The 16,580-nt window shown below is 38.6% G+C and overlaps 1 protein-coding gene across 9 annotated transcripts in view; it reads right to left on the reverse strand.

Annotated features, from left to right (window-relative positions):
* The window catches only part of pard3bb (par-3 family cell polarity regulator beta b), a 449,216-nt gene that overhangs the window by 205,794 nt on the left and 226,842 nt on the right, over window positions 1-16,580 (reverse strand). For all 9 annotated transcript variants that reach the window (XM_048193363.1, XM_048193369.1, XM_048193368.1 and 6 more), the window contains 2 exons: window positions 16,352-16,537; window positions 7,636-7,806 (listed from right to left, as the gene is read on the reverse strand). In XM_048193363.1, the coding sequence (XP_048049320.1) occupies window positions 7,636-7,806; window positions 16,352-16,537 (357 nt within the window). The remainder of the gene's footprint in view (window positions 1-7,635; window positions 7,807-16,351; window positions 16,538-16,580) is intronic.

Raw genomic sequence — 16,580 nt, forward strand, 5'->3', positions numbered from 1 at the left:
GAAAAATAAAATGGTACAGAAGTGTATAAAGTGGCCCTTTTAATGTTAACGGCAGTAAGAGCAGGTCTGTAGAGGAGGTGGCCTGTGGGGAACATAACGCAGGTTGCCAGGAGAGGAACCAGTGATGGGGACTAAATAAGATTATAGGAGGGGATCAATGAGGATTCCCCAGCCAACTTTTCCATTTCCCTTATAATATTTATCAGAATAAAAAAGGACACAGAGCTTGCAATTTTGAGAGGATGAGATTCTGAAAACACAGCTGAATCGATCAAAATTAACAGGAAATGTTGGGGGTGGGAAGAGGAAGTGTAAAAAGTGTATTGTAGAGTTTTTTAGGAGGTTCATGCAGTGGATGTAGGGATGCTAGGATGGAAATGTTGCTGCACTGTACGTTAACCAGGAGCTCAGAGGTATGGCTTAGCCATTTACTTCCCACCCCATCTAGACAAGACCACAGTCCTTCAGAGAAGGCCAGAATGCACCTAGTTGGAGACAACTGTCAATGTGGCGTGTGAAAATCAAAGCCCAAAACAACATATTTATTGCTTAAAGGTCCCGTTCTTCGTGATCCCATACTTACAAAGCACATATTAATGCCTTATTCTGCATGACCATATTCTACCCAATACCTAACTTAACAGCTCCCTTACTAACTATTGATAAGCAGTTATATAATTAGTTAGTTAGTATATATATTAATAGTTAGTTAAAGGTCCCGTTCTTCGTGATCCCATGTTTCAAACTTTAGTTAGTGTGTAATGTTGTTGTTAGAGTATAAATAAAATCTGTAAAATTTTAAAGCTCAAAGTTCAATGCCAAGCGAGATATTTTATTTAACAGAAGTCGCCTACATCGAACGGCCAGTTTGGACTACATCCCTCTACTTCCTTCTTTAATGACGTCACTAAAACAGTTTTTTGACTAACCTCCGCCCACAGGAATACACAAGAGTTGCATTTGTAGAGTGTGTTTGTCGCCATGTCGTCGAAACGCTGTTATTTTCATCCCGCAGTCCAATCACCGGGTCTGATTCCGGCTCAAATTGATAGGGTAAAATTAAAGACATGTTTACAATAACACTGAGCGCGTGCATCTCCACGTTATGGTAAGAGGCGTGACCTTTCCGGGCAAGGTTCGCTAAGCTGCTGTCGAATCACAACACAGGAACCGCTGGCACAATCAGAACTCGTTACGTATTTCTGAAGGAGGGACTTCATAGAACAAGGAAGTCATCAGCCCGTTTTTATGACAGTGGAAACAGCGGTATACAGATAAGTAAATTATGTGAAAAATACTGTGTTTTTTTTACACGCGAAACATGAACACATGTTATATTGCACACTATAAAAACAATCAAAGCTTCAAAAAAACACGAAAAACGGGACCTTTAACGTCAGGTGGATTCTGATTGGCTGTTTTTCTCATTCATCACCTGGAAAAGAAATGTTCTGAAAGTGATTCCAACAAAATCATTCCTCTGTGTCGTTATTGTTAAAGCCGTTGTGTGTGCTTCCCTATTCTTCTAGAATTAGAACAATTATTAAAACGTTATCTTTATAGTTATTGTATTTCCTGTTATTGTCGCTTTACATTCAGAATTCTGCACATCCCTACTGGTTAGGACTGAATAAACCTGCAAATTTTGGGTAACATTCTGTCTGTGTTTGTGGTCCTGCTGTAGGCTTTTTGTGACGAGAGGTCAACCAGCATTTCATTTACAGACAGGCTGAGAATGACAAAAGAAGACACTGGTCAGAGGATGAGAGGTATGTCATTTCCCACAGCCTCTACCTTAATGTGTTCACCATCCTCAGACACTGCTCCCTCTGTCTGTTAGCCTCATCTACACTTTTCTGCTCGAGGTCCCATCCACAAAATCTCCTCAGACTCCACTTACATCTTAATCAGCATCACAAAGCATACAGTTCAACATGCTGTTAAAGACAAAAGTGGCTTGGCAGGCCTGAGCGACCGCCCGCAGCACCAGCAAACCTCCCAGCACTCCTCTGGCACAAGAGGAGGAGGAAGCAGTCTCTAGGGCACAGATCATGTGGGCTCTCTCCCTGGGCTACATTTCATTATTAATGCCCACGCTGTAATGAGATTATGACAGGGCTGTTTAGATGGCTGTCTGAGAGAAACTGTGAGAAGGATTGATTAGATCAGACTGTGGTATAATAGTGTTTAGTCTGCAGAGTGAAGAGAGATGGCACTGCCATGGCACATTTCCATAAAAACATTACCAGCATTTTTTTTTTCTTCCTCAGATTTAAAATATCTGAAATAAATAAATATAAAATAATATTTATTTATTTATGCAAGGGTGGAGTGATACCTAAAAATTACTATATATATATATATATATAAATATATAAACACTAAAAAAGTAAAATGGTATTACAATTTAAATAAATTATATACACCGACCAGGCATAACATTATGTCCACTGACAGGTGAAGTGAATAACACTGATTATCTCTTCATCGTGGCACCTGTTAGTGGTTGGGCTATATTAGGCAGCAAGTGAACATTTTGTCCTCAAAGTTGATGTGTTAGAAGCAGGAAAAATGGGCAAGAGTAAGGATTTGAGCGAGTTTGACAAGGGCCAAATTGTGATTGCTAGATGACTGGGTCAGAGCATCTCCAAAACTGCAGCTCTTGTGGGTTGTTTCCGCAGTGGTCAGTATCTATCAAAAGTTCCAAGGAAGGAACAGTGGTTGAACCGGCGACAGGGTCATGGGCGGCCAAGGCTCATTGATGCACGTGGGGAGCAAAGGCTGGCCTGTGTGGTCCAATTCAACAGACGAGCTACTGTAGCTTAAATTGCTCAAGAAGTTAATGCTGGTTCTGATAGAAAGGTGTCAGAATACACAGTGCATCACAGCTTATTGCTTATGGGGCTGCATAGCCGCAGACCAGTCAGGGTGACCATGCTGACCCCTGTCCACCACCGAAAGAGCCAACAGTGGGGAACATATGGGGAACACATGGCACCAGGATGCACTATGGGAAGAAGGCAAGCCGACGGAGGCAGTGTGATGCTTTGGGCAATGTTCTGCTGGGAAACCATGGGTCCTGCCATCCATGTGGATGTTACTTTGGCATGTACCACCTACCTAAGCATTGTTGCAGACCATGTACACCCTTTCATGGAAACGGTATTCCCTGGTGGCTGTGGCCTCTTTCAGCAGGATAATCTGTCCTTGCCACAAAGCAAAAATTTCAGGAATGGTTTGAGGAGCACAACAACGAGTTTGAGGTGTTGACTTGCCCTCAAATTCCCTAGATCTCAATCCAATCGAGCATCAGTGGGATGTGCTGATCAAACAAGTCCGATCCATGGAGGCCCCACCTCACAACTTACAGGACTTAAAGGATCAACTTAAAGGCCAGATACCACAGCACACTTTTAGGGGTCTAGTGGAGTCCATGCCTCGACGGGTCAGGCTGTTTTGGCAGCAAAAAGGGGACCAACACAATATTAGGAAGGTGGTCATAATGTTATGCCTGATCGGTGTATGTACTAAATGTGATATATTCTTGTGATAAAAATATTCCATTTTATGCACCAATATTAACATGCATATGTTTGTTTATTTGAATCAAAATGACTCACAGACATGAACATGCACTTACCAACTAACTCTACAAAAACTGAGGTTTAAATGAGACAATTAAAATGTCTGCTAACCCTCTAAAAATACTCACAAGGGATCACAAAACTATTTAATAGCCAAATAAAAAAGCTATTAAAATCACTGCTATTTTCACTGTGTCACTTATTTTTAAACTGCCAGCAGAATCGTCTCAAATATAGCCTGAAAATTCAATACATCTCCCAACTTTACCTGGTACCACATCCAAAAAAGCTTTTACTTTTTTCTTTTCTTTTTTTGAGAAGAAAGCCTCAAAAACTGTTCCAGGAGCTTTCAAACAAGGAGATATCCTTTTTTTTTTTTTTTTTTTTTTTTTTTTTTTTTTTATCTCCATTGCTTTCCTCCTCCTCTCTTCCTCTTAAACAGTTTGCCTCCCTTTTCATGACATTTTCAGAGAATTAGCCAAACCTGGACTGGGATTGTGAGTATGTGTGTGAAGTCGGTCTTTGATGTCTCTAAAAAAGTGCCCATAATTAGCTAAGTTAGGTCAGGAGACATGGACACACAGCAGATTCAAGCAAGAACACATCAGCATGTTTATTCCCAGAAGCTCACAGAGACTCTGGAGAACAGATTCACAAAAAAAGTAAGTCTGTAAAGAATTAAAACTGGCTCCAGGCCTGAAGATAACTTTTTGGACTTTATTTATTAAAGCTAAAAAGAATCAAAATGCTACAACAGGCTGAAATTTATTAAGATAAACCGCAGTACAAACCGCATAATATGAAGAAATAAAAGCTTCAACAATACATTCTCTTAGTGCCTTGTGGGTTGTAGAAACTAATCTCCCATTTATTACAGGATAAAGCTCTTACTTGTGGTACTAAAAGCATGCTGAGCAATATTTCACCATCAGTCCATCGTCAGGACCAAACTTTCATTCTCCTGCATCTGGCTTCCATGATCTATTGATCTGAACCCAGCGACAACCTCTCTGGTCCTATACAAAGTCACAATCTGTCCCCCATCCATTCATGTTTTTTTTCCCTTTCATCCATCCACCAACTAGCATCTCATCCCACCTCTACACACAAGGGTCAATGGCATCCCATCGGCCCTGACTCCACTCTGCGTCCCATTGGCAGCCATGATGGGGGCGTCCACAGCCCATAAAGCATAATGAACATGAATCTTTATTTTATGAGAACAATAACACCCCGGCCTGGCCATGCCCATCCCTCCCAGCCTGTCAGTCTGAACAAAGAGCCCCCAGTAACCATCAATCCATGCGGCCAGAGGGGCAGCTCCTTTGTGTAGCCTAATTACACACCACTTTAGAGCAGTTGGAGGCCTTGGGGTGGAGTGTGTCTGCACGTGTGTGTGCATGTATACGATATAGAGGGAATCCTGGGGTGAGCATATGGCTGCTCTCGAACCCAGGTGCAGGGGAGGAGAAAAGGCTAAAACATCCCGCTGGAGGCGAATTCCACCAGCACAGAGGAAATGATGGAGAAAGTTAAAGGATGTGGAGTACTAACGGCAATTACCAGCCATTCTGACTAGCTTTTACGACATGGCGAGCATCTGTCTGCACCCGGTCTTAAACGCCTGTCAAGTAGAAGTCATTAAAACAGAATCATGCATTATTTTTGTCTAGACTGATGTATCACAATTGTTTGAATTACTGGAAGCGGTTTTCTGGTGATATTAGCATGGCAGTATCAATGCAGCAGTGAGGTGGAATGACATGGAGATTTCAATTGTATTGCAAATGTCTTAAACTGTGGCCCTGCGAGATCATCTGATGCTAGTAGGTATGTACAAGTCAGAAAAGAAAAGGAGCACATCCTTACCCTATCCATCACTCAACTATCAATTCACAGACAAATGTACCACATGGCAATAAAAACTCATAGAAACACCATTGTGTTGGAATGCAGTACTATAAAATTCCGAAGAGGCAGAGTCTTGGCCTCAGTCAAGGGCTTCGTTCACGCAGTCAGCGATTGGGTTCGACAATCATATTTACTAACAGGTCTGTCCAAACAAAAGCTTGTGGTTGCAGCTTGAACACTGTTTGTATGAATAAATAACCAAAGTAAAAGCCCATTTTTCTATGAATAACAAACAACAGCAGCAAACACTGTAATGGTGATCACAGTCATCGCTAGACCTTTTTAGACTTTTAGACTTCACCTTTTAGACTTTTTGAACAATGCCGCCTGGCAATTTTGCCAAGCGATTTTGCTTGGACACTTTCCCATTGAGAATGGGCAACAAATTTGTTGCCCATTCTCAATGGGAAAGCGCCTAAGCAACATGGCTCGGCAACACTGCCAGGGAACATTGCTCAAAAAGTTGCCCCGTGTATCATCACCTTTAGTGAAATACTGCTGAGAATGGATAATTACCATAAACCAACCTGAGAATCATTTACCTGATATTTGTATTCACAATATTTAGCAATTATATTATGTTTTCTACCATCTGAATAATTACTAGTAATTGCATATACCCAATTGAATCACTCTTTTGATCGAATCGATCAAACGGGTTTGTAAAAATGTCTGAAATTGTTTGTGATTCAACTTGATTAATTAAAACAGTTCGATTAGGCACTGAATCATTTGTAGCGATTTCTCACACCGAAGTAGTAGCAGAAATAAAAACACAAAGAAAGCAAACAGAGATAGATGAGGTGGTATATTTGCATTTAAACCATTGTAGGAAACAAATGTTTGTAAATGATGAAGCAGCTCTGAAGTGATGAAGCATGTAGATTTTAAATGAGAAAAACTGCAGTGGTTCTCAAAGTGGGGGTGCACAGGTACTGCGGGGGCGAACACGCCGCTGTCATGTTCCGGTGGGAAGATGTAAGAAGCCGAACTCGTGAGACTGTCCTCGCTGCAGCCTGTAGCGTGATGACGTACTGCCTTAAATCCAATATGTAGTGGATGCACGCTTTTTATTTATTTGTTTAGCACAAACTTGGCCCCGCAGTCGATTCTAAAGATTTGATTAGTCATGTCAATAGCAGTGCTGATCGCCTACATAATGCTACAACAGATATTAACCCCTAAACCTACCCTACACCTTAAACTGGTTTGGGGAAAAGATGTCTCCATTTAATGCAGAACATCACTGATTTAATGCAGAAATTCATTGCACTACAGGCTGCAACAAGGACATCTTGGAGCTTGTGCGGTGCTGTCAAAAGAGCTCACTGAAATATTTACTTTTTTTTTTTTTTTTTTTAAATAAAATGTTATGTTGTGATCTATCATTCCCTCTTACTTTTATATTTTTCAGTGTCTCAACGGCATTACAAAGTAAAACTATTGCTGGCGTTTTTAAAGCAGTGAGGTGGGGACCAGATTTTTTTTAAAGGGGGGCGTGAACAATAAAAGTTTGAAAACCACTGGTGTCCTTTTTTTGGGGGGGGGGCACAACACATTTAATCCATATCGGCTTCAAATACTTTACATGAATATTCACAACACACACACACATGCACAGTGAACACTATCGCAACACTGCCTAATGTGACAGACTAGTTGTTCACTTATGTTGCATATACACATTACAGATTATCCAAAATCACTCTCAAAATGTCATTATAAGTTCTGAAAATTTCATTTGATGCAGTTGTCACCCTCGTTCATAACCAAACTGTGTATTTAGCATGCTAAAACAAGACTGACAAATGCATTCTGCTGCTGTGTAAAGTCAAGGAGAATATCAGTCATTTTGGTGGAAAAAGAAACGACTCATATGCATCAATGCATATGCTGAACACCTGAGAGATAAAATGTTTTGGTTTCTCAAACTGTGTTATGGTTAGACGGTTCAACCAGGTCCCCACCAGTTTGGCTAAGGAGCTTTACAAGGTCACTCTTGGAAGTCCACCTGATCAACTGCCTAAACCAGCTTGGACCAGATGGAAACATACAAAACCACCAAAGCTGGTTTTAGGCAAGAGAAGAAAGAAGAGTGCTACGATAAAAAACTAAATGTGTTCTAGAGGTAAGTACATACCTGGTTAGGTGGTACTACAGCACGGAGCACCACCAACTGGATCATTCCTCTCAGGTTCCCCTCCATGGACATGGATCTCCGCAGGGTCTCCATGGCTTCATGGTTGGACTTCCCCAAGAGCGGTTCACCATTAACGGCAATCAGCTGGTCATTGACAAGTAGACGCCCATCCTAAGCAAAAAAGACAATCAAAAGTCAGAATCTATATTCAATGTCACAAGACCATTGCCAGTGGTTTGAGTTTTGATTTCTTTCAGCGACTTCCACATCAGTGAATCAACCCAGCAAGCTTCCATTTACCAGCCCTGAGCCCTCATGTATTTCCAAAACTGTATGAGTGGAACACAGAAGATATGAGAAATGTCTCAATATTTTGACTATACAATGGAAGTCAATTGGGTCCAATGTTGTTTTTCCACACAAGCCAGTCAGTCATAGATGTTTGTAAAACATGATGGTGAGTAAATGAAAAAGAACTTGATTTTTCGGTGAACCACCTCTTTAACCACTACACTACATTAAACCAAGACCAGCTCTATTGTACATCTGGAATTGTGGCTTTTTTGTCCATCAGAAGACCTTGAAAATGTCCTAGTTTCTTCTTATCTCTAATGTATTTCCTCACATTCTGCAAGAACTCTCTGCTTTCCAAAGGCATATTATCCTCGGTTGAGCCTAAAGGGGCATGCTGTCAAGGAGTACATTTCCCTCCATCCAGAATCTCTGTCTCACTGGTACTGTATAAGCACATTATAAGACATGCATATTACATGGCATATAAAAAGCCCTAAAGTTCATAACAATTAATATTAATTAGTGTTTTCACTGCAGAGGCCTCTGATCTGCTTCCTTTGTCTCCAGGCGAGAGAGAGAGAGAGAGAGAGAGAGCTCAGAGTCACATGAGGGTTAACGCAAGAACTTGCAAAACGCCTCAGATGTATAGACAAAGATGCTGATCATTAAAGAACAGTATAAACTAAAGATGATGAAGTACATTGAAAACAATGCTTGATATCAAGTGAAAAGCAAATTTTAGTGGTCTTGGTTATAGACATTTTTGGATTTCTTTTGGTTTCCCATTTATCTCATCCTATAAAACATTGCATTATTGAATAAAAAAAATGACAGTACAATAAGCTTTAACTTAAAATTATTGATTATGCAATATCTAGGATATATCACAGTTTAAAAACCTTGGAGCTTTAGGTCTTGAAATCTTTATAGTTTATGTAATTATAATTTTTCTATGGAGAAAATTAATGGTATTCTTTTTCCTGACTGTCACGCCCTATAGAAGTATCAGAGTACCACAAGGTTAATCACAATTTACAGAAATAACACACCCGCAAACTCTCTGAGCCAGGGCAGTGTGTGCTTTGTGCCCTTGCTCTCTGTAAATGAAGGAGATATGCTTTTATTACAGAGTCCTTTGGGTGAAAAGATGTCCTGTCCTCGTGATATCTGAGTCACAGAGAATTAGGGATCTTTATTAGAGCCATGATCTAATTTTCAATCTTGATTCTATGAAATCACACAATCTGTCTGCAGTTTGCTGTGCTGCTTTAAAACGAGTGAATCTGTCTTACATTCTTTCACCACTTAGTTGTATAATCATTTAATAGAGGCAGCACTGTATTGATATTCCTCAATCATTCTGCTTGGGGTTTGTTATAACCTCTTATACTTCATCCTGAAATACTTAACATTAGGGGTGTGACGAGATCTCGAGACTAAATTGTGACGAGATTTCTCGTTGAGGCGAAAAGCAGTCTCGTGATAGTGTGAGGGTGAAATTAGGATATAATATGCCACCGCTACGTTTACATTATGCCTCCACTGTCGTTTTGCTTTTTATAGACATAAAAAAACATTTAATACAGATGGATAACGGTCGCTGCCGCTCCCTATTCACAGAGTGCGCGCGATCGCCAAAGTGAAAGTAAACGCGAGCGCGTGTTCAAACGCGATGTCAATACCCCGCATTTGAAAGCGGCTCCCTGATGCATGCAAATAACTTCCAATATGAAAGCTATCTTAGGCTGGGCTGTGTAGGTATAAGCATCTCTCAGCTCTGTATCATGCTTAAAAATGTGGTCTTTATTTGCACTTTGAATATTGAGAGTGCTTTGATTATGGTGGCACTTATTAATTGCACTTAATAAGACTAAAAGAAAACTGTTATTTATTTTTATGGTAACACTTACAATAAGGTTTCATTAGTTAACGTTAGTTAACTTTACATGAACTACGGAAGAACAATACTTCTACACTATTTTAGTTAATGTTAATTTCAACATTTACTAATACATTGTTAAAATCAAAAGTTGTATTTGTTAACATTACTTAAAGGGTTAGTTCACCGAAAAATGAAAATTCTGTCATTTATAACTCTCATTACTCTTACCCTCATGCCGTTTCACACCCGTATTATATTATATTTATTATATTTTAGTTGAAATCTGATGGCTCCGTGAGGCCACCATAGGAAGCAATGGACACTTCCTCTCTCAAGATCCTTAAAGGTACTAAAAACATATTTAAATCAGTTCATGTGAATACAGTGGTTCAATATTAATATTATAAAGCAACAAAAATATTTTTGGAGCGCCAAAAAACAAAATAACGACTTATTTAGTGATGGCCGATTTTAAAACACTGCTTCATGAAGCATCGGAGCACAGATGAATCAGTGTATCGAATCATGATTCAGATCACGTGTCAAACTGCCAACGGCTGAAATCACATGACTTTGGCGCTCCGAACAGCTGATTCGATACACTAATTCATTATGCTCCAATGCTTCCTGAAGCAGTGTTTTGAAATCGGCCATCACTAAATAAGTCGTTATTTTGTTATTTTTGGCTCTCCAAAAATATTCTCGTCGCTTTATAATATTAATATTGAACCACTGTACTCACATGAACTGATTTAAATATGTTTTTAGTACATTAATGGATCTTGAGAGAGGAAATGTCCATTGCTCCCTATGGAGGCCTCACGGAGCCATCGGATTTCAACTAAAATATCTTAATTTGTGTTCTGAAGATTAACGAAGGTCTTACGGGTGTGGAACGGCATGAGGGTGAGTAATAAATGACAGAATTTTCATTTTGGGGTGAACTAACCCTTTAATGCACTATCATGAACTAACCATGAATGACTATTTTTATGTTTAACTAACATTAACAAAGATTAATAAATACCGTAGCAAAGATATTGCTCATTGTTGATGTTGGTTAATACATTAATGTTTATAAATGAGACCTTATTGTAAAGTTTTACCATTTTTAATCATACTCTTTTTATTTCTATAAACAATTTGTGGAAAGGAGTTCAGTTAGGAGGTCAAAGGTTGTAGAAGCTTGTAAATCATGTACAGCAAGGTCTGAAGAGACTTGTATGAAATTATACAGGAGAGAAGTCAGTCAGTTGAGTTTGCGGAAAACGTTTTACAGTGTTTGAATATTGTTGTCTTTTACTGCATATGATAATTCACACTCACAAAGGAGAACTGAAATGACATTAATTACAAGATGATTAGTTAAAACATTTCAAATGCACCTGCAGATTATTTTTCTAATCATCTTTGAGGATTCCTTAAAAATAGTGTGTAAAAATATCGTCTCGTGAACTCAATCTCGTGTCTCGTCTCGTCTCGTGAGCTACCCGTCTCGTCACACCCCTACTTAACATACAGATGCATGCAAACAACAAATATCAGCCTTACACAGTTAACCCTAGTTCATTTTGCTTATCTATTGTACTTAATGCTGAATGTCTGTAATACACACCAATAGTAGAGTTTTAGAAGTTTTAGAACAGTGTTTCTCAACTCCAGTCCTCGGGACCCACTGCTCTGCACATTTTGTATGTATCCCTTATTTAACACACCTGATTTAGATCATCAGCTCATTAGGAGAGTCTGCATGAACTGAATTGAGTGTGTCATATAAGAGAGACATACAAAATGTGCAGAGCAGTGGGTCCCGAGGACTGGAGTTGAGAACCACTGTTTTAGAAGATGGGAGCACAATAGTAACCACCAATCTGAAGGGAATGTAATAATTTAAATAAAAAACCCTCATTGTGCTCTCAATTGATGCAGATACTTGGATACCAATTTGTCAGTATACTGATAACATATCAATTTGTAATAGAACTAGAGTTTCAGAGTTCAAAATTTTACAGCATCTCCAAATTACCTCATTATGCAGACATAAGTTTAACCCAAATTATTCTCCACATTGTTTAAAGTGCAAAGTAGAAGAGGGTGCCTTTGTTCACTGTACTTGGAAATGTATACATGGATACAGATTACTAGGAGACTAAGTCTTATATTCAATACAGGATGTGACCTCAATCCACTCTATTTTTTTGTTAGGTATTGCTTATAATAATATAAAGAGTGCTTCAAACAGGAAGTTGTTTAATCTGCTTACTTACGCTGCCCGTAAGAACATATTTCTTAAATGGATCTCTGATAAACCACTGACATTGTCGGAATGGCATAAAATGAAATTTGATTTTCTTTCACTGGAATATATTACCTACTGGTCAAAAGTGAAAATGGATATGTTTTATCAGCCATGGATGCCTTTTTTTTTTCTTACATATACAGGTCCTGGGATATCACGTACCTGGAATACTTTGGAAAACTTGAAAACTGTGCTTGTGTGGGTCGCTGTGATTTTGCCAAGTAAGACATGTTCCTGGATCAACATTTACATTTTACATTTACGCATTTGGCAGACGCTTTTATCCAAAGCGACTTACATTGCATTATACTATACAATTGTATCTGAGTCTGTGCAATCCCTGGGATCGAACCCATGACATTGGCATTGCTAGTGCCATGCTCTAACCACTGAGCTACAGGAAAGCTTCAACATATTTTGTTGATCGTGGAAGAACATCCCAGTCTTAAAAATTTGTCCTATCCCTATCCCTAACCCTAACCACAACTCATCCCTAAAACCAGAGGGAAATGATAGGTGATGTAGAAGCACCTAACCCTGGTTGTAAGCCTAAATTTGAAAAACTTTAAACTTGTCCCTCAAAGATATTGATCCAGGAACATGTTGCATTTGGTGAAATCACGTTTACCTGCTTGTGTTCAAACAGAGTAGTTGATGGCTATTTTGAGAAACAGTGGAGATGAAACTAATGGTTGTGAATAAAGAGCAGGAAATGGGGTATTGATTCTGATCATGCTGGTCTTCATGCCAGACCAGAGGCAATTCATGCAGGTAAAAAGCATTTAGGGAACACTAGCCAAAAAGTGACCGATTTGGGGTCACAAAATTGCTGAAATTGTCAACAATTATTTCACAAAATATTTACTTCAAGCAACAACTCTTCACTACGGCATGCAAGAACTGTTTAACTCCCAAACCTTGTATGATGTTTATACTGCCTTTTCATATTTTATATTTTATGCATATTCACCTCCTCAATTTGTACTATAACAATTTTATTACATCTTATTTGTATGACACTTTTCATACAAAATCTGTAGTTCAAAGTGCATCATATGTCAGAAAATTAATGAATGAAGGAATGAATTAATGAGCGAGCTTCATCAATTGAGGAAGCCTTGCAGAAGTTTTTGAAAAAAAAAAAAAACATAAAAAAAAAAAAAAAAAATTAAAAAAGCCTATTTTCTGATTTCTAAACTAATCTGAAACTGAATACTAACCAGATTCGAAAACTATTTATCTGATGAAATGAGCCCATGGCCAAATCAATGGTGCTGAAGGACAGAAGGACAAGAGGATGAAACGCTCTAGGACATATTCAGCAGATAATCTAACTGCTGCTTTACACGCCATTTCCCTCAGTTTTGTAAGTGCAAGCCAACAATAACTTTGCAAGTAGGCTCTGCTGTTCACCCCAACCTCCTCTTGCCTTCCCACTTCGGCTCTGGGGAGAAAATGCATCCCACCCACAGACTCGGGACTCTTCCAACTCATTAACATGGGCTTGGAGAGTTTTTAATTAGCATTAATGTGCTGGAGCTAACACATGCAGCGCTCTACCGTTTCTGAACTCTCTCACTGGGGACTGTATAGGGAATTAGAATTAGAAGTGTTCCACTGTGCTGGGACTCAACTATGAGAACTCACGTGCATCACCTTGCCGTGGCTCCCTCTACCCCTGTCTGAACAGGATGATCTGACTCTGAAGCTTCAGAATGACAGAGATTTAAGAAGTTCTTTTCTTTCTACAAAACCTCCGTAAACCAAAAGCTGCTTTTCAAACCTAAAGGCCTGACAATGCATAGTGAGAAGATGCTTCAGTCAGGTACAAATCAAACCCTTATCTTCAGAAGTAAACTTCACACACTCGCACACATGAATGTGAATGCTTTGGGCACGCGCACACACAAATCCACAAGCACATTTCACATGGCTGAGCAAAGCAGTAGCTAGAAGTATTTAATAAAGACTGGTTCATAGAAAATCTGCACAGCATTCAGGTATAGACATCATGTCACTTATTCTGTGGTAAAGGGGAAAAACAAAACAAAAGAGAGAGTGCAGATTTCCAATCATCTGAACACCTGCAAAAAACCCATATAATCAAGTTTAATGTAATTTAACCAAATGACCACAAACAACCGATCTGTCGTCATTACCATGCGACTGAATGTAAAACTGGAAAATGAACAGCTGCAGCTGAAAAAAAAACATGTTAGTACAGACAGAAAGATGAGCCTATAGAAATACTCAGCACCCTGCTGACAGTCCCGATCCCGTCTGTTGAGGTCAAATGAAACCCCATTTAGTGGAGGGGACAGAGGTTAGAGGTCAAGGGAACCAAAACACATGCCAAGAGTAGCTAACGGGGATCATGACCTATTTACAGTCTCAACTCACAACCCTGAAGCCATGTTTAACACTGTGAGGACATCTATTAGGTCATCATCAGTGTCTCTGCCATGTGTGTGTGTGTGTGTATTGAAGATATTGGAGCACACATCAAACTGCCAAAGTCACGTGATTTCAGCAAATAAGGCTTGGTTATATCATAACTGTTTCGAATTTTTTTCCGAAATTTGGTTCGCCACTAGGGGCGATCTGTGAACCCATGAAGTCTATGATTTTTACCTGATTTCGGATCGGTTTTGTACATTTGTAGACATTTATCAGAACAACTGCTTATCGCTCCACAAGAGGCGCATTAAGAGGAGATTGTATTATACCACTCAGACGGAGTAAACTTAGTCAGTCTGCTTTCTCTGTCAAAGCTGCACGACAATGGAATGCGATTCCTGCAACTATAAGAGAACTAGATACGTATCAATTATTTAGAGTTCAGGTAAAGAAATGGTTTATTAATAATCAGCTCTGTCAACATTAGAATTTACACCTGCTGGCTGTCCTGCTATTGTTTCTTTTTAGTTTTTTTTTTTTTTTATATTGAGAGATGGTTTTTATGTAGTGTGTTATGTATTTGTTTTACTAGTATGCATTTTAACTACATATTTCTTTCTAGGGTGACTTGTAATATTCATAATATTCAGATGAAAAATAGCCTTTGGCTAATTTTGGTGCATTTGAAGACTTCAGATGCAAAAGCCTCTAAGTGCCATCTGAAATTTTCTTCTAAAATGATCATTTTTATTAGGCTCCTATGTTTATGTTCAGTTATTTCACTTTAACGGTAATGAAAAGGATCTATTAACTGCCAATAAAGTGAAAATACTAAAATTAAAAAAAATTAGAAGAAAATTTCAGATGGCACTTTCACAGAGGCTTTCGCATCTGAAGTCTTCATTTACAGAAATGTTTTATTAATATGCAATGTCCCTGTTAACTAAAAAAAAAAAAAAATTAAAAATAAAAAATGACACATATGTTTAATACATAAAAAATAAATAAAAAAACTATTTTTTTGATTAACCAAGCTCTCCATAAAAACAAGCCCTACAAATTAATAAAATAACATATTGTAAAAACATACAATAGTATGGTATTAGATTATTTTAAACATTTGCAATTGTTTTGTAAAAGTAATTTTTTGCATGTTTGGACTGAGTTTTCGCTGCATTTATACCGTCACCAGCATGTGGTGTTTCGAACGCTTCTAAACTGAATCGTTTTGCGAAGCGATTGGTTCAATTGATTCAAAGTTTCGAAAAGCTTAGTTTCTCCCATCACTAGAAAAAAGTACACAACTGATCAAAAGCTTGGTGTCTTTAAGATATTTTACTAAGGCTGCATTTATTTGATCAACAATACAGTAAAAACAGTAATATTTTAATAATCATATTATGATTTAAAATGACCATTTTTTATTTGAATATATTTTAAAATGGCATTTATTTCTGTGATGGAAATGTTTCAGCATCATTACTCCAGTCTTCCGTGTCACATGATCCTTCAGAAATCATTGTGATATGCTGATTTGCTGCTCAAGAAACATTTCTTATTACAGGTATGCTGAAAACAGTTGTGCTGCTTAATATATTTGTGAAAACTGATTTTTGATGAATATAATGTTTAAAAATGTATACAATGAAATTCATACAATTTAAGTGTTTGATTCCACTGTACAATATGTTTGTTATGGCTTAGTGGTTAAAGATCTGGGCTGTACGGTTAGGTGGGAGGTTTAAAACCATTATGGGACAATTCATGAGCTATCATAGATATCTATCTGTATATCTACAGGTCTATATATAAAGCATCTGCCAAATGTAAATGTGCTGTTTTACCTTAAAAGCTGCTCCTCCATGGATTATGGACTTGATGAAGATGCCCAGGTCCTCGCCAGTCTCACGAGACTTATTACCCTTCAGGCTGACCCCTAACCCAGCTGAGCCCGAGTCATTGAGAGGGACCTCAAACATCAGCTGCTCCTTCCCTTCCTCAGACAGCAGCAAGCGGGCCTGCTCCTCTTTCTGTCAGGAAAACAACAATGACGGAAGAGAATGAGACGAGGAA

The sequence above is a fragment of the Megalobrama amblycephala genome, linkage group LG6, assembly GCF_018812025.1.
Source record: "Megalobrama amblycephala isolate DHTTF-2021 linkage group LG6, ASM1881202v1, whole genome shotgun sequence".
Classification (NCBI taxonomy): domain Eukaryota; kingdom Metazoa; phylum Chordata; class Actinopteri; order Cypriniformes; family Xenocyprididae; genus Megalobrama; species Megalobrama amblycephala.